Here is an 18859-nt window from a genome sequence, read left to right as displayed (position 1 = left end):
AAGAAATTTTGTGAGAAGAAACTGAGTGTAGGTGGGGTTATACAGCACTTAGTTGCTATGTTGGGACTACTGCCACCTCCAAAAACTCCTGAGAAGGAAAGCAGGTACTCTTCTGGTGAAGTATTTAAAGGATAAAGCTTCTGAAGCTTTTTCAAGTGGCTAGAAAAAATATGTCCTACAATGATTTTCATGGAAAAAGGGTAACAGGGGAAAATAATGGAGAATTCCATATATGGAAACTGGAAAAAGGTACACTCAGAGAAAGCTACTACCAGTTGCAAAACTGTAATCTTTACAGCATAATATATCTAAGTTTATCTCACTAGCATATTAATAACAGTAGATGCTTTACCTTAATCATGTATGATTTCAAACTTAAAAAAAAAAAAAATCAACCATACTGATAGCTGTGAGCAGAAGTTTCTAGGAAGGGTGCACAAATTCTCCTCCAGCAATCTAGAAATTACAATGTTAATATAATTTAAAAATCTGTGTAACTGTCTCTCTCCAAGCACCCTTAGATATATATGAAAGAAATAATGTAGCTACACTACACAGAAGTGTAGGAAAGAGAACTTCAGATGTTCCCTGATGAGGTTCTCAAACCTGTTCTTGCAAAGCTCAGTGGTAGCAAGGATGTAATGTCCTGCCTTGTGAGGTACCGAGGCTACCTGAAAAAGTAATCAAGAAATCTGTAGCTGCAAACTAAGCCTATCATTTTCTTTCTTCTCTGACATGCACCTTTTTTTAAACAAAAGATGTACACATCTGTAGGCTGCTGTCATGGTTGTAATAGTCATCTTTCCCAGATGAAATAAGTCTCAGCCTTCTAACATAGTTTTTAAAAATCTTCTCATTTCTTTTTCTTGTTGGTCTTCTCTGGACCCATTCAAGTATGACAAAGTCCATTTCAAAGACATGATTTTAGCTTAAACCAGCATGTACTCTAACAAATTTTATTCCTATAATATTTACTGCTGTATCTATAAAGACTGATGTGCCTAACTTCAGAGTTATTTGTTTCAGTGGAGTTATCAGTGCCCAAAGTAAGCATGCACACTGAGCTTAATCAGAATAGAGCCTCAAAAAATCTTAGTGAAGATAAATAAGGAAAACAAAAGCTAATAATTTTCACACTTACTAGATTTGCTTTTCCAGCAGTTTATTCATAATTCTGTTCTAGAAATGTGGATCTTCCTTGACACTTTCCTCTGTCCTCAACTTTTATCTGAGTGTCTGACTCACTTAAAAGATAGTATCTTCCACGTCATTTCAGAAATGAATCAACTTTTTACAGATAATCACTAACACTTTTGGAATTACATAGAAATACATATGAAAATAACACAAATACTTTTTAAACTGTGCAGATTTCTACAAAAGTTGACACAAACTGCTTATGCAGTATATCCTGTCCAAAAGATAAATCATTCTGCAATACAAATAACATCTCTGAATATTGTAATTTACATTACTTTTTGTGTAAGGTAAGGTTACTATGTAAGACCAGTGCTACTTATATATGGATGCACAAATGTTTTTCATATACCTTACAGGATAATCAACGATTCTGAAATAACTTCTTGCAGAAAATACACTATTTTCTAACACAGGGGAATGATTTAATGCCACACACCAAAAAATAGGCTCAATCCTGTTTTTGTTGTTTTTTTTTTAAACAGGAGAAAGATGGGGTGAGCTTTTCACTAAACTAATGGGTGAAAGAGGCAAAAACTGGACTTTGCACGTATAATGGGTAAATATCTGATTTGAATTATACAAAATAATAGGTTCGTTCTATTCAAGTCTCATCCCAGACCCACCCCCCTTTTCCAGCCCTAGGGGAGGGAGCGTTAAATAATGGTCTGTGTAAACTGATGCTCATGCAGTAAGAGTTTGGAGAAGTGCTGCTTGTACAAGTTAAAGCAGGCACTGAAGAAAGCGCAACCAAATAAAAAGCAGCTGCAGGAGCAAAGTGGACCCTTCTGAAATTAAAAGACATGTCTTTCTTCACCAGAGTTTTGACGATGAAATGCAAGCAGACACTTGAATGTGAGAGGACTTACTTTTACCAGGCGCTTCTGGCCAGCAGCAGGTTTCCCGGGCAGCCGCGGCCGTGCAGCAGCCAGCCGCTGGAGGTGCGGAGCAGCCCGCGGGCAGCGGCGGGGAACAAAGGCGAGGGGCGCGGAGCGGAGCTGCTGCGGCCCCCCCCGCGCCGCCTGGGCAGGGTGAAGAGCCTGCACGAAATGCCCGGCCCCAACACCCTCTACAACCTCTACGAGTTCTTTTGGAAGGACGGCTTCGGCCGCATTCATGAAATCCAGGTACAGTTCCCTCGGGTACTTAATGCTTTAATCACGCCAGCATTACTTAAACCTTTCCTTTCCTCCCCTGCTAAAGCGCTGGTGAATCGCCGGGCTAGCAGCACCGCAGCTGGGCATCGCCGCGCCGCCTTCCCGCTGGGGAGAGCCGGGTTTCAGGGGATCCCCGCTCCAGCTCCCGCAGCACCGGAGGCTCCGGCAGTTTTGTTTCGCGGGGGATCCCACGATCCCGGCTCCCCGTGCCCCGGCGCCCGCGAGCGCTCCCCGCGCATCTTTGTGCGCGTTTTGAGCCGCTGGGGAGGTGCCTCAAGCTGAAAGAAGGAAAAGAAAAGAACACCTTTTCTTTTAATTTTTTCTTTTCAAACTGAGCTGTTTCACAAGCCTCATTTTTGGCGGGCAGGGCGGGCAAACGTGGGCTTCGACTCTTAGCCCGCAGCGCCCACCCGTGCGGTGAGGCTGTGCCGGCGGCCGAGGCACCTCCGCCGCTGCCCTTCCCTCAGCCCGGCCCGGCGCTGCTCCCCGCGCTCAGAGACCATTTTGTCTGCTACGCCGGCCTCCCCTTACATAAATGCAGCCTGCCTATCCCGGTGCCCTGCGGGAGCGGCGATGCCCGCCCCCGTCCCCTCGGCGGGAGGCGGGCGGTGCGAACGCGCCGGGGGCTCGGCCCGGCCCCGCCTGCGGCCATGGCGCTGCCGGCCCCGCCGCCACATGGGCGCGGGGGAGGGGAGCGGGTGGCGGGAAGCGGGGCCGGATGGCGGCGTGAGGGGAGCGAAGGAAAGGAGCGAGGACGGGCCGAGAGCGGCTCCTGTCACCTGGCGGTCAGGCGAACCAGAGCCCGGGTGGGGCCTGGGCCCCTCTCCCCAGCGGCGGGGCCGCTCCGTCGGGCGCACCTGGTGAGGGTGTGAGGCGCGTTATCCCTGCGGGAGCGGGGCAGCGGGGAGCTCTGCAGCGCCTCGGGGATGCTGGCACGGGCAGCACTCTTACCGTAAGGCTGTCGCTATCCAGAGATGAATTGTTTTGGTTGCTTGGCCAAACATGTGGGTTTCATTCCTAAAAAGTCACAGCGCATCTCCTGAGGCCCTTTCCCCGTGTAGTACAAGCGATTCTGAAGGAAGCGCTTTGTACATAAGGGAGTAAAGCTGCGTCTTTCACTCTTTTGCAGCTGTGCATCCATAAGATTTCCACAGTACGTATCTCATTGGGAATACCTCAAATGGGGCATTTATTATTTTGCTTTTCTTAGTGACCTCTCCCAAATCTCTAAGAAGAAATTCACAGTCAGCCCCAAGAGGTTTTCTGCCTGAAAATTACCGAAATTTCAGGAAAAAATAAGACAGAGAAAGGGAAATAAAAATAGAAAAGGGAAGCTAAAGAAAATCGAACTTTAAATAGTATTAGAATAAAAACTTGAAAGCTAAGGTTTACAAAGGGCCTAAAAACAGCAGAAAGAGGCAGAAGACATAAAAAAAAAAAAAAAAAGAATCACATAAGTTTCTTATTTTTGTCCAGCTTTCTTATATTTGCCGTTTAGATTTTTAAGAAGAAATGTTAGGATGTATGCTGTATTCCATGTCAGCCAAACTAGATCGCTAATGATGAATTGCTCAGCTTGATTGCTTGCTAACTAAGACATGCACATGAAAGTTGAAGACAACTGAAGCTCTTTGTTTCATTCTGTTTCTTTTTTTCCTCTTAGTTTCATAACACTAAAAAAGATGCTACCATTGGTTTCAAGTTATTTTGCTGTCAAAAGAAATTATTAAACAAAATATTAAAAAGAATATATTACATCCTAAATAGTATACTCTTCTTGCTACCACTAGCTGATATGGGTATTTTCTTCTTTAGTGAATACTATTCCTAGAAAGAAAAGTGTGAGGAAGGATAAGGAGAAGTTGCAATATAATACTAGTTTTTATTCTGCTTAGAGTCTCAAGAATCACAGGATGCCCTGTTTGCCTACACGTCAAATGCAAGTAGGCATTAAATTTAACAGTCTGATAAATTTAACAATACAGTGAACACCAGGAATGAATTAATCCCAAACCCTTTGGTAACCAGCACAGCTACTTAAACGATGTCCTTTGGTGCACACAAATATTTGTGTGCTATATGCAGAAGGGGTGGGGAAGCTGAGCGCTTTTTCACAAAGGAGGTTCTGTTCTCAGTAACACGATTCCAGTTAGTCCTGGCCAAAGTAGTAATGCCTACAGCAATCATGACAAAGGGAAAGTATTTTTAATTTGATGGGGTTGGATCTCTTTTGTCTCATCAGTGCTATGCAAGGATAAAGAAAATAAAGGTGAAGAAGGAGGGATTTGGATGCTGGCAGTTTGAATTTATGATGTGTGAAAGAATGGTGTGAGGGTGGTACGTGAGGCATTAGAGTGGAACATTTTCAAGGTTTGGAATAAGGGAAAGAAAAAAACCATGTTGTGATAGAAAATATGGAAATAGAAATCCTGGGCATTTTTTTAATGCATGAAGTTGATAGAATGGTGTTCAGTCTATTGAAAGAAAGGGATGTCCAAATACTTTGTCCCTGTCCATTTCTGGTTTAAAACTAGTATTCAATTTATTTGATTGGATAGCTTGTCACTTGATTTACTTTCTGTTGAAGTTTGTTGTCCCATGTAAGTCTCGCCATCATTGATAAAATAAACTGCCCCATAAATACCAAAATCTGTTGAACCTGTTTTTCTGTGACTGGTGTCCTGTATTCCCCTCACTCCACTGATTTTTCTTGCCATACTTCTTTCCCAGTTCATGCTTTCCTTTCAAGACACTCTCAAAGTCATTATCTCCAAATTCAGTATCCCTAAAGTATTTCAAAGGCAAGAGATCCTTTGGGTTTGGGGAGTGCTTGTTCATACACTGCTCTGTCTGTGGTGTTGGTTAGGAGCAGACCATGCAGAAATGACAACTGAGTTCCTGCTGTAGCATTTCCCTCATCAGGATGACTAATACATGTGTCTCATATGAATCCAGATGCTGATTTTTGAAAGTGGTAAGAATATTGCTGTGGGAGACCTATAGAACTTTGACTGAAGTTGGCCATTGTGTTCCAAAAGTAGTTAAGAGGTGACTGGCAGAGACCACAATTGCACAAGTCATGTTTTATTTGGACACTAGACAGAAAGAATTACATTTTTTTAAGTGTACTTGGTATCATATTCTGAAGAGTGATTCATGTGTCTTAAACTTATTGTTGGCAATTAAACAATTCATTTCTGTAACTAAGATTGAATAAAATGTATTTCACCTAAGTTAATTTTGGGTCAATACTAGACTTTCACAAGTGCAATTGGTGTCAAGCATCTTTGGTTTATAATCAGCATAACTCTGTGTGCAGATGTCTTTGGATTAGAATGTAGGTAATGTGTCAAAGTTAAACTTTGGTCAGTTTAACTTGTCTTAACACTTGAACCAGAAATAAAGGCTTTAAAATTGATTTTCAAAGTCTTAATAATATCTTTTTAATAACTGCTTTGCAGTTCTGGTGGGATTTTCCCCCTCTGAAATGAGGACGTACCTCAACTCCAAGTGAATTTGTAAGAGTTGAGAGTTTCACTTCATGACCATGTCAGAGTGAAATTTATTTGAAATAATCAGTAAGATTTCATGGGACAGTGATAGTGCAACCTTACTGGAAAACGTTTTGGGTTGCTTTTGTTTGTTTTTATATATATACACAGCTTAATTTTTTCCAATCCTCTCATTTGCCTCCAGCCTGAATCACATGATTTGTGGATCAACTACTCAATAAACCCCACTGCAAGGATAAGATCCCACCTTTTCCTTTCTTTTGCAGAATTAGCTTATGTCTCTCTCAAGTTCACTGCTGACAAATCTGTTCCAAAATGCAGTTTTTCACTAGGCTGTTGTGCTGTCATTATTCTTGGTTAGGTGTGAGAAACTTATACACAGCTTCTTTATAAGCAATTAAATGGTAAAGTAAGCAGTTATTCACAATGATATTAAATTATGTCTTTGTATTATGCTGGTAATTTAACCCTATATGCTTCCATGTTTTTCATTTTTGCAGACATTCTAACCTGTTTGATCTGAAGGGACATGTTTTGAAGTCCTTTCATCTTCTCAGTGTTTGGTTTCACTCACACTCTGTGCCTTAGAGCTTTGGGTCTTTTCAGTCAGGGTCCTGAACTGTGTGACCTCTCTGTTTTCCTTGTGAATATTTCACAGTAATGCTTAGATGCTTCTCCCGACATTTCAAACTGTTCCTTGACTGGAAGGCTGGGAATCAAATTCTTGATGTGAGAGTTTGTGTATGACAAATTGTCAGTTTCCTTTTGTGATCGTTTTCCTTAGTAATACTTGACTTCTGTTTCTCTTTGTTGGTGATGCTGTAGCAAAAACACACTCAGGAATACGGAAAGATCTTCAAGTCTCACTTTGGTCCCCAGTTTGTTGTATCCATTGCAGATCGAGACATGGTTGCTCAAGTGCTCCGAGCAGAAGGCAGAGCACCACAAAGAGCCAACATGGACTCCTGGCAGGAGTACAGAGATTTACGGGGCAGAGCCACGGGGCTCATTTCTGCGTAAGTGTTGTCAGTCCTTCACTTTCCTGCTTTTCTCATGTAAATTTAGTGATTTTCTGAAGGACTGTACAGGTCATCTGGGAAATCAGGCTTTTCTGTGTGCGGAAATTTGTGTGTCTAGTGGGAAAAGGGAGTAGGTATTTGTGGTGAATGCTGTGAATTTGTTCTGCTGTGAAGTTTCAAAGGGATGGTAATGATGTGGAGTTGAATGTGCAGTGAGCTACTTTGCATGAAGACATTTTTTGGGAGTGTGGATCAACAGGAGCTGTCTGAGCTGGCTCACTTACCTGCAAGCAGTTTTACAGAACAGAGCTCACTAGCTTTGGCACTGCACTGCATGAATGAGGGTTTATTGCATCCGTTCTAGACTGTTCTCTCTAGCAGGCAGTGTGCTGTGTGGAATTGTTGGCTCAGATTGGTTTTAGTGTTATTGTTCACTGAAGTGCCCCCTCAGTAGACTAATGTAAGGAATGGTCAGTTCACACTGCAGTGCATCCTCACACAGATATTTTTGAATCTGGCTGATTCCAGAGGAGCTGTCTGTCTGTACAGCTTGCATAACCTGGCAGCGCATGTGGGTGTGGTTAATTGCCACTGGGAACTACTCACGGTCCCCACTGACATAGGATGTTTATTTAGAGGGAAATTAATTTCCTGAGTCATGGACAGTCTGTTTTTTCATGGTAGCAAAAGGCTCCATGTACTGCACTTCAGACTTAAATCTTAAGCTGCAGTTGAGATTCAAACTAACAATTCCTTGATATTTAGTGAGAAGAGATCTTAACTCAGGAGACTCAGGAAATACCTGTTAAAGAGATCAAATTCTTCTGCTGGATGATAAATTTCTGTGCCTTGCAATGGCATTGCTCCAGGTAAAAAAAGTAACACATAAAATATAAAATGTTTTTATTTAATTTATTTAAATAAACACATCTTGTTTAATTCATTAATGTTTGTTTCATTTATCTATTTATAAAATAAACACGTATTTATAATTGCTCATGTTCATAAGGAATTGAAAGGCATCCCTGGAAGCACTGTTCCCATATTCTCTGCTCATACAGAGCATGTAGATGAGACAATTCAGATTTTTAGTCTTCAGCATTGAGGTTTCCATGCATAGCTCAGCTAAAGCAGAATGTGTAGCTGTAAGTTATTTCTTTACAGATAGCTCTGCTCTTTTATTGCTTTGTAAGTTTAGAACTGGGATAGCTGAAAGTTATGTATGGTACCAGCTCAAATTGTTAGTTTGTCAGATGTGAATGTGAGGCCTTTATTTGGTAATTAAGTACTGGTTCTCTGGAAAAGCAGTTTTGCAGACTACCCATTTGAATGTTTATTTAAAGTAATTTTAATAGAATATTTTACTAATTTCTTGCATTATCTACTACTAACAAACTCACATAGGGACACTCATCAAATTCAGATCACTGAATGTGCAAGTTTTGTCACTCAACCTAGAGGTTGACTTACACCTTAGGATACGTGTTGCAGGACTGAAATTTAATGAGGACATGCAATAAATACAGAATAAAATTGTAGGAGCATAATACAAAATATACATTATCATAATTTTCATTTTACCATTTGACATGAAAAATTGCAGTTTGGATGCAGAGCTCTTACCCAGCTGATGATTGTTAAGGAAAACCATACATTGACATTATTCATAATTTCTTCTAGGGAGGGGGAGCAGTGGCTAAAAATGAGAAGTGTTCTGAGGCAAAAAATTCTGAAACCCAAAGATGTGGCTGTTTACTCTGAAGGAGTCAATGAAGTTATCACAGACTTGATTAAAAGAATCCATACCCTCAGAAGTCAAGAGGAGGATGGGGAAACAGTGACCAATGTTAACAACCTTTTCTTCAAGTATTCAATGGAAGGTAAGCCCAGGCTGTATCTGTAAATAAAATGGATGCAAAGCAGTGTGGTTGTGAAATGACTGTACCCTGATGTGATTAATCTGAAAAAAGAAGTTTGATATTCTGCATTTATGTGTCTTCCTAGTTAGTGCAGTGAATATCAGTAGAATTCCTTTGTAGAGTCCTTGTATTAAGGAGCAATTCCCATGGAAATGCTGGTGTACAGGTAAAATGTTCAATCAAGGTGTTGAATAGTCTCAGTGCTCTGTATTTCTGTATTATTTTCTCAAGAATAAGGGTGCTGACCTTCTAATAAGGGACTTCTAATTTCATAATATACCAGCCAAATTCCAATTGAATCCCCATGTGATGTATCTTAATTCAGTTGATAGCTTAATGTGGGAAAAAATACTGCTTTTCCCTGCCTACACATACCAAGTATGGGATTGCTATGATTGCCTTAAGATCATCTGCCACTGGCTACCATTAGTGAGGGAATGCTGAATGAAACCCTGGCCTAAGCCTGTATGGCATTTCCTATGTTCTTACAGAAATCTCATGGTGCTACATTTTTCATGTATTTCTTTAACTAACTGCAAACAACCCCATCTTGTTATATGTAATGCCTTTTAAAAACATTGGTACTCTTTGCTGACAGGCAGCTGAGTAGTTTGGGATTTGAAGAATATCCAGATTGCTCACTTTGTGTCAAATTGCTGGCTGCCTGCTTGGTCTGTTTCACATTTATAGTGTCTAAAAATGGCATTTTACTACCAGTTTACAGAATTTCAAACTGTGAGCTTACAGATTCACTGTAACTGATGGTTAGTTTAAATTCTTCACATTATTTTTGTTTTTAATTTATAACTTGTGCTTGGCACACAATTATTTTCTATATTACTTGCTGTTTATTTAACTTGCACTGTAACTGTTTAGAGAACCAATACATAAGATTTCTTTGAAGGGACCATGTAAGCAGCAAGAGGATACATAAGAACTAGCAGTTTCTGAAAGAGGCACAAAAGAAAGACAAGAAAAATATATTCCCAGGGAGGAAAATTAGGAAAGGAAGAGTGAGTTAAAAATAACCAACTTTTAAAATTATTTTTGTCAGTAAAGATAATGTCTAGTGGGGATGCCTGCAGAACTGCAGAAAAAGATCTATGAAAATTACAGCAAGTCAGAACAAGAGACAGTCAACATTGTCACTTGCAACAGTGTCACACTTGCTGGTTTTTAGGGCCGGGTGGAGAATGGTGTGTGCAGTAAAAGCACTGACTGGAGTGCAAGCTTTTTATCCATTTATACAGACTCAGAATTAATTTGTTACCAGCTGATGACAGACACAGCCAGTGGTAGAAACTCCTCCATTGTCACCAGTTATCAGAAATGTCTTTGGACTCCCCTAGGTGCTCAGAGGCCAACAGGGCAGGCTCAGGGTTAACAGTGCAGTGCAAAACACAGTAAACAGGCTGGAGGCTGCTCTACTTCTGGTGGAATTCCTGGCTGTCTTCTCATCTGAGCATTACTGACATAGCAACTACTCTCTTGCTGCAATGTTTAGCTGGGCTATTTTACTGTGTTTTGAATTTCTGTTTTATCTGTTCCTCAACTGAAGTAGTAATAGTAATAATAATAAATTTCTTGTAAAGTAGTTCCATTTTATGTTATTTAATTCCTTAAATTATTTATATGTGTTCATGCATGTGTATAGACAATTATTTCATTTTTTTATGTGTAGGGGTGGCGACTGTTCTGTACGAATGCCGGCTGGGCTGCCTGGAAGACAACATCCCACAGCAGACTGTTGAATATATTGAGGCTCTGGAATTGATGTTTAGCATGTTTAAGACTACTATGTATGCAGGTGCTATTCCCAAATGGCTTCGTCCACTTATTCCAAAACCCTGGAGAGAGTTCTGCAGATCCTGGGATGGACTCTTCAAATTTAGTAAGATTTAGTAATAGAAAAGTTCAGCTCTATTTCTGCAGGTTCTGTGTGTGTTTGAACGGGACAAGCTGCATTTCTCTTCTAAAATTATAAGAAGACATTGTGGCAGAAGTAAGTTTCATGTTAAATGCAGACTGGCCAGGGGAACTGTTTTAAAAAATAGTCTACTTAAAACAAACTTTACCAGAACATTTCAAAACTCCCCTATTTTATAATGCTCTTTCTTTACCTTCATCTGTTTCAGCACCCACTTGTCATTCCAGGTCCAAGTGATTTTGCCAAGGTTTATCTTAAGCCACTTCAATTTTAATGAGGGTAGTTTTGTTGACTTCAGCAAAATTTTAATTAAGCATCCTGACATATTCACCACTAAAACTGACTAGAAAGTTAATAAACTAGACTCTGGCAATTAATTAAAAACTTTGTAAAATTTATTTTTATATATATATACAGAAGTGTATAAGTTGACATTGGAGTACAGTGATGTACTACAATATGGATTTTTTTTGGTAAATGAAACATTCCAGACTACTTTATGAACCAATTTTCATGTAAGTAGGAAGATGGAGTTGTCTTTGCAGTTTTATTTTTTTAATGTTCTTGAGTGTTAAAAAAACTTAAACCCTTTTTCTTTCTCAAATATTAGAAAGCTGCATGTATTTTCATTTTTTATAAGCTCATTCTGTGAGCCATTAACTTTTGGAGGAGTTTTTTCTCTTCTTGAATCCCTTGCTTGACCAGAGATGCTGTTTACAGTCACTAGAGCATACATGAAGCTGTAGGTGAAATTGCTCAGCATGTCATTTGTATTTTTGTTATTACTTGATGGTCCTCATCTTTCTCTTCAAAGCAGTTGAGTTCTGTGGCTTTGACCTTCTGGTTGCTGCTAGCATCTTGTAGCAGCCTCTCTGTGCTGAGTTGCAGCTGCACTTCTTGCAGAGTCACCAGGTGACGAGCCAGGTGGACATAAAAACTTTAGCTCGGGTTTCCCTCAGGGAAGGGAACTGAAGTCTCTTTGTGCTCAGCATTCTCATGTTTGAGCTACCACGGTTCCTGCCAGCTCAATCTTTCTGTGCCATGAGTACCCAGGGACCTCCACCATCACTCTAGGAGGACTTTTCCTTAAGAAAACAGATTTTTTTTTCTCCTGGATGTGCAGTGTAGTGTAAATAAGAAATTTGGTTACTGAATGGAACCAGCAGAAAAATAAAAATGGAGGCTTAACAATTTTTTTGAATCCCAAAGGTCAAATCCATGTTGACAACAAATTGAAGGCTATTCAGTCTCAGCTGGACCAAGGAGAAGTAGTGAATGGTGGGCTACTTACACACCTCCTAGTGAGTAAGGAACTTACTTTGGAAGAGATCTATGCCAACATGACTGAAATGCTTCTGGCAGGAGTGGACACAGTAAGCTTGTTACCATTTTTCTTGTGCTTATTTGTTTTTGGACACCAGTGTCACTGGCAGCTCTCTTCAGGGGGGTTATGTTGCTCATAAGGATGTAATTTTAACACATTTAAGCCATGAGACCTTTAAAGTGATACAAAATACTTCCTGTACTGGAATGAAATTAGTGTTCTGATCTAGCTGTGGTTTACAGGAATCCATCACTTGGGAGTCTGTTCCACAGTTTATTAAACAGATAAAATAGCAATTGTCTTTACATTCAGCTTGTATTGCATACATTTTCTTTTACTAGTTGGCTTTTCAGGTTGGTGTTTGTGCTGCTTTAGTTAGACCACAATAGAAAGGTTAGCTGAAAGTTAGTGTGAAAAAAATTGACCATTAAACTTATGTGTAGAGTTTGATAAAGGATTTTCATGTATGGCTAATTAAATCAAGTGGGACATACATTATGGATCAGATACCTGCTTTCTGCTGGAATCCATTGAGGGGGGATGTTAGGCCAGCAATGATGGGGATAAGGTATAAGTTCATTCTACCCATGCTTGTGCTGGCAACCTAGGGTCAGGCTGAGGCAGAGAGCTGTGCTAAAGACTCAGGATTAATGGGGCTGCTGTATCCAATATGTTTACACCTAGGAACATATTCAAGTCTTTCAAGTGTCTCTCATTCTTTATTCTTCTGATTTGCCATGCCTTTGAAGAAACATTATTGTTGTGTGTATATCTTCCCCTCTCATTCCCAGCATATGGAATCAGTGTAGCTCAGTACTGATTGCAGCATGATCATTGGAAGAATAAGGAAAAAAAAAGATGAGTTATTGTATGTACAATGTATACAGAGTTGTTTAGAATATCAATAAACACTGCTACTATAAATGATTGTTACTGAACAAATTTTTAAAATAAATGATACTAATTTGATAAAGAAGTGCTAGGTAGGACTTAAATAGTCTTACCTAGTAGAAAAGTTTAAAATAAGTAAAAAAGTAAAATGGTCTTAAAGAAAAGGAAAATTCTCTGGATAATTGAATTCAGATTTTTTTTGGCTTAAGAAAGTTTGTAAGGTTTCTAAAGAAAACAAAAGAAACCCCAACAGCAATCACTTTTGTATTCCAAAATAAGGAGCATATGTAAAACTTCTTTATGTGCTGAATATTACTCCATTGGTTAAATGTCCCAAGGGCTTATGAGGTTGCAGAGCTTTTTGATGTTGGTTCTTAAGTAAAACACAGTTATTAATCCCCTTCATTTTCTAATCTTTCAGACCATTAATTTTCCATTTTTAGTGTGTGACATTTTTCATTAAAATAAAAGGACAATGTTCATGCCAACAAGAATTTCCCTTTCCATTTGACTCAGCTTTCTCAGCTAGCAACAGTCTTTTTCTGAGAGCACTATACTTCTGACTTCCTCATTTTCAAGTACAAAAGAAAAATTGAAGGAATCTTTTTTTTCCTACTGCTGTCAATTCAGATCTCATTTTATCATAGAAACTGAAAGGGATTTAGAGGATTATAAAAGCTTTCAACAGAATTGTGAGGCAGTTGTTGGCTACAAGCATTTTGTCTGTTGCTGGAACAGTCCTAATTTTTAAGAAGTTATGAAGAAACTGGGAACCTAGGGAGGAACATTGTTTATATCAGAGAAGATTTGTACACAGCTGGCACAATTGCCAGCTCCTCTGAGTGGAATAGAACTGGATTGCATTGTAGAAGGCACAGCCATTCAATATTGCAAGAAAATCAAGAAAAGCTTATGAGAAAGGTACTTCAAGCATCCTACCCCAGTTTGAAGACAAGACATAAAAGGTCACCATCATGATACATTTGCATTCTAAATTGATCTTAAACTTAAGGCCAAAATAAGACATTTCCAAAAGCTTATTTTTTTTCCAGCTGTGGTGAAAAAAGATTAGATGATGGGTTTCTTTAAATCCCCTTGTGCTCCAAGTTGAACTGTGTCCTGCCTCATGTTCTGTTTCTTCACACAAAACATTTTTAAATTATAGTGGTGTAGCATTGCTTACCAAAAGGATAAAATATAATCTTAGCAGTGATGATATCAATTCTGTCGTGTGGATGCCATGATGGGACCACCATATGCCTAAAAGGGGTTGGATGTGTTCTGAGAAGAATTTTCTTACCTTGTTTCCTGTGAAGTATTTTTGTTGGAAGGAAAGGTAAAATGCATATTGAAAACTAAGGGCTAATTTAATTCATTGCTCTTTAGAGTATTTATGTTTCAATATGGTTTACATAGTTGGGTTTGCATTTGGTTTGTCTGTTGCTTTTTATATTTCACTGGGAAAATATCAGCAGGGATTGTTTTGATATGTGGTGGACTTCTAGATGGAAAAGGGATGAAGGAGGGGATGGCAACATCTGGCAACCTCCCATTGAATCCAGATGTGAATCACTGCCAGCCTGTTTCATAACTTTAAACATATAAAACACAGTTGAAAGCTGATTGTTTTTCCTTGGTTTGAAATTATTATTCATGTAATCCTGTTGGGCTTGATGATTGTGGTTTTTCTTTAGACTTCTTTCACTTTGTCCTGGGCCATATACTTGTTGGCAAAGCACCCAGAGGTGCAGCAACGTGTTTATGAGGAAATAGTCAATAAGCTGAGAAAAGATCAAGTTCCAGTGGCTCATGATGTCCCAAAATTGCCTTTGATTAGAGCTGTTCTGAAAGAAACCTTGAGGTAAGTAGCAGACAACTAAAAGATTTAATTCCATGTTATTCTAATGAATTTTTTGAGTCAATTTTAGCATTTGTTGCTACTGCAGTTTGCTACTTCTACTTTTATTTATTTCAGTAGTATTGTGTCCAAGGATGCTCAAGCAATGAATAAGATAGATTATATAATGTTTAGTGTTTCTTAGTTTGGTAGAAGTGGTATTACATATGTAGGACTTGTCTGTTAAGGTAAGGAATTGAAAGCTTGATTTTTCCCTTTAGTCTGTATGACAAAATGTAACAACCTCCTCCCCCACACTGGTACTTTGCAGTCCCACTTCAATAATTTTAAGCTCTTTGATTTAAATTAAAGGCATGTGACATACTTTTTTAAAATGTGTTTATACTAAATGATAACCATGAGGTGAAGGGAGTAAGAGGATTTTAGAGAAGGCATCAATAAGGCTTTTTCAGCTTTAGCAGTAGTGCTGAAATGTCTCCAGCTTGACCACCTACCTTCATGCTTGTACATGTATAAAGCAAATAAATGCATAGACCAAATAGCTCAACCTTCTTTACAAATAAATAACTTTTCTCAGATGATGATTCTCTCACAGATGATTCCAGGTCTTTGAAGCTCCACGGTGTTCTGTACTCCTGAAAAACATTTTTAGTGTGAATGAATATGGCATTCATCCTGCATATTTGTGAATGCAAATTGGAATCTAAACCTTTTTTTAATGGTTTTAGTTACTACTGTTGAACTTCAGATAAATATTTCTCACTAGGTTATATCCAGTATTGCCAGGAAATGGAAGAGTGACCCAAAAAGACTTGATCATTGGAGGATACTTGATACCTAAAGGGGTAGGTTCTGTTGCAGTCCTCTGCAGAGAACAGTTGAATTTTTGCAAATGAAATATGATCTGCTCCAACACATATGCACTTCATTGATTTTAAAAGATTTCACCAAGCTAGAACATTAAGAGGAAAGTATTTTAGTAATACCCATTTATATGCCACACATAGATTTTATGATTGACTCGTTGCTGTTGTTTTGATATTTTTTTATTTGGGTCCACACGTGCAAATGAAATTTATCATCATGACTTCTTCTTAATATTCTTGATGGTGGAGTCTATTAATAACATATCTGTGTAATGGTACAATTAAATTTAAAAAGTATGAATTTCATTATTCTCCCAGTTTTCTAATTCTATGTCTGTTAATTCCCTTTGTGGAAAGTTTCTCCCTTTTTGTCATAGCAACTTCATGAAAAAATTCCCAATACTTGTGACTTGTTCCCACCTCCTTCCCCATTGCATCTTCTCTAATATATGCAGCAAAATTGAAAACAATTTGAAGAATATTTCCTTTGATCAATTGAGAAAGGGATTTGATTTTTGAGTATCCTTTTGTCTTTAGAATTACTCAGAATTGCAGTTGCTTAATTTTTATCACCTCTTATTGCAGAAATTACAGTAATTGCAAATGCTTTTAAATTTTGTTATGTGTGTTGGAGCTAGCTAAATATAAATACCATTTATCTCCTCAGACCCAGCTGGCACTTTGTCATTATGCTACTTCATACAGTGAAGAAAATTTCTCAGCAGCAAATGAGTTCCGACCAGAGCGCTGGCTGAGGAAAGATAATTTGGACAGAGTAGACAACTTTGGCTCCATCCCCTTTGGTTATGGCATTAGAAGTTGTATAGGAAAAAGAATTGCAGAGCTGGAAATCCATCTTGCACTGATTCAGGTTAGAACTATGTGACAGAATTACAAGAAGAAAGTGAATTTTTTTTTTTTTTTAATGTATGCCATTTCTGGGTATCCTACAGTGCTCAAAACCTTTGTTTTGGAGTGTTTTCTAATGTACTCAAGATGCAAAGACTTAAAAAATTGAAAATAATCATGCTTGAAATGTAGCATAGTACCTAAACTACATTGCAGATGGTATGGTACACATGATGTAAAACTAAAGGTAAGTTTGGTAAGGAAATACATAGATTTGGTACAGGAGGCTTTTGTAAGCAAATCAGAAATCTTTGTTAATGTATATTAGAATGGTTATGTGCTCAATTTCTGTGTTTTAGTTAGAAGAATTCAGAACTTACAAAGATGGAAAATTGATTTTATATCCTTATACTAATCACAGTGTGATGACAAACAGTAGAATTTTTCTATGTTCTGGGCTTTTCTGTCTCTTCTTGTTCTTTCTTCTTACTCATTATCAGTTTAGATATACATAATTTATAGTTATATGAATAGTATATATTGAGATATATTGTTTTTGATTGGTTCATATAATAAATGAAATGTTCCCAACAGCTGCTACATTTTTTGTAATTTACAAGACAGCCTATAGCTCAGTGAGTACAGATCGTGCAATCAAATAGTGAAGATTTGGTAACTATTTATAGTTACTTAACTATAAAAATATTTAGATCCATTTTATGTATTCAAAGGAAAACTTGATTGAATTTGTCTTTGAATTTCCTTGAGTGAACTTTGAGAGCAATCTCTGAACAATTAGTGCCTGTCTTTTGGAGTGAGAGAGCTCCCAGGGAGCTTGGTAATACAAACACAATCTTTTTTGAAAGGAGGCTCAAGGAAGCAATGGAGAACCTGCTTTGTTTTCTGGAAAGAAACTAGAGCAAAACAGCACACAACCTATTTACAAACACAGAGTGAGTTAAAATTAGAAACACATGGAGCTCATCAAAGAGAAATTGTTTCAGACCAGTCTGATTTCTTTCTTTGACTTGATCACTTACTTCATGTAGGGGTATAAAGTAAGTCATGTAGTCTGATTTCAGGAAGTAGTTTCACATGTTCTGTATGTTTTTCTCTCAATTAAATGAATAAAATTTGTTCCATATGGAAGTGCCCATAAAATGCATTCACAGCTGGTTGGAAAAAGGAAATAGCTGGAGGCAGTAGCTATTGAATAATTGTTGTTGAACTGGGAAAGCATTAAATTAAAATTCTGTAGAAGTCTGTCCTGCATTTGATTTAGGCTGTTATTTTCATTAACAGTGTAAGGGATGGATTAGAGAATACTTTTACAGTTTGCATGGGATACCAAGCTGATATGAGTTAATTTAAAATCAGGGGATCTGAATACAAAATTTTGAAAAAAAAGGAGAAATGTTCCAAAGGCAACACAAAATTATTCACTGATGACAGTTGCAAGTTAGTGCTCTTGAGAAGAAATAAATGCATAAATACAAATTTATGAACAACTGTCTGGGTAGTATTAGTACCATAGGAACAGACTGGAATGATATAGTAAAAAATCAGTCAATTCTGAAAAGGCAATGTAATTCTAGATAATATTAGCAGCATTAGCAAGCATTTTGTATGTCAGAAAGAGGAGCTAAATTACTCAGTCTTGCTAAACACTGATGAATCCTCACTAAGCAACAGTAAACAGCCGTGCCCATGCATTGCATTTTAAGAACAACATAGCCAAATTCAAGGAAATTTGGAAGACAAAGATAATAACAAGAGGGATTTTACAAAGAGAAAAATTACATAAAAGCTTAGTCAGACATCTGACACTGAAAAATGTAGTTATGTATAGAAAATAATGCATTGGTTATCAGTCATACTAGAGAAAGAATAAGAGAAAATTACTTAATTTATAGAAAAAAACTGTTTGAGATTTATTATTAGGAAAAGTTTAGGATGTTGCAGTATTTGCCTCTTGAAAGTGTAAAAGTAGATCGCTGAGTTATTCTTCATTCAGAAATATGAGTCTGATGGGATTTGGATTCCTATAGCTTTCTCAATAATTTCACATATTGATTGATATTGAAGTGAAATACAAAACACATAAAGGGGAACCTCACAGAGTTTGGAAGAGACCTTAGTTTCTTTGATAGTTCAGACTGTTTAATCTAGTTCTGTGGAATTTCTTCAGAAAGGACTTGCTCAATCCTCCCTCCATCAGAGGAGGAAGATTTTGAACTATGATCTTTATCTTCTAACACCTTTTTTTTTTTTTTTTCCTGGATGGGAATCATAGCACTTAAACTCTGCCAAGCTGGCAACAGAAATTTTGCTTGTGACACT

The 18859-nt window shown here is 38.2% G+C and overlaps 1 protein-coding gene and 1 long non-coding RNA gene across 2 annotated transcripts in view; one reads left to right on the top strand and one right to left on the bottom strand.

Moving 5' to 3' along the window:
- Positions 1-1883: 1883 nt before the first annotated feature.
- The window catches only part of CYP27C1 (cytochrome P450 family 27 subfamily C member 1), a 19394-nt gene continuing 2418 nt past the window's right edge, over positions 1884-18859 (top strand). Inside the window, exons 1-8 of the mRNA XM_021526167.4 lie at positions 1884-2324; positions 6692-6882; positions 8566-8765; positions 10486-10695; positions 11941-12104; positions 14641-14807; positions 15571-15649; positions 16338-16541. Of these exons, the coding sequence (XP_021381842.4) occupies positions 2001-2324; positions 6692-6882; positions 8566-8765; positions 10486-10695; positions 11941-12104; positions 14641-14807; positions 15571-15649; positions 16338-16541 (1539 nt within the window). The 5' untranslated portion in view covers positions 1884-2000. The remainder of the gene's footprint in view (positions 2325-6691; positions 6883-8565; positions 8766-10485; positions 10696-11940; positions 12105-14640; positions 14808-15570; positions 15650-16337; positions 16542-18859) is intronic.
- LOC110468323 (uncharacterized) overlaps positions 15176-18859 on the bottom strand; it is a 20263-nt gene continuing 16579 nt past the window's right edge. Inside the window, exon 6 of the long non-coding RNA XR_014956506.1 lies at positions 15176-15439. This is a non-coding gene — a long non-coding RNA (uncharacterized LOC110468323). The remainder of the gene's footprint in view (positions 15440-18859) is intronic.

Source organism: Lonchura striata, chromosome 7, assembly GCF_050655825.1.
Source record: "Lonchura striata isolate lonStrDom1 chromosome 7, ASM5065582v1, whole genome shotgun sequence".
NCBI lineage: Eukaryota > Metazoa > Chordata > Aves > Passeriformes > Estrildidae > Lonchura > Lonchura striata.
This window is presented reverse-complemented; position numbering and strand designations above follow the sequence as displayed.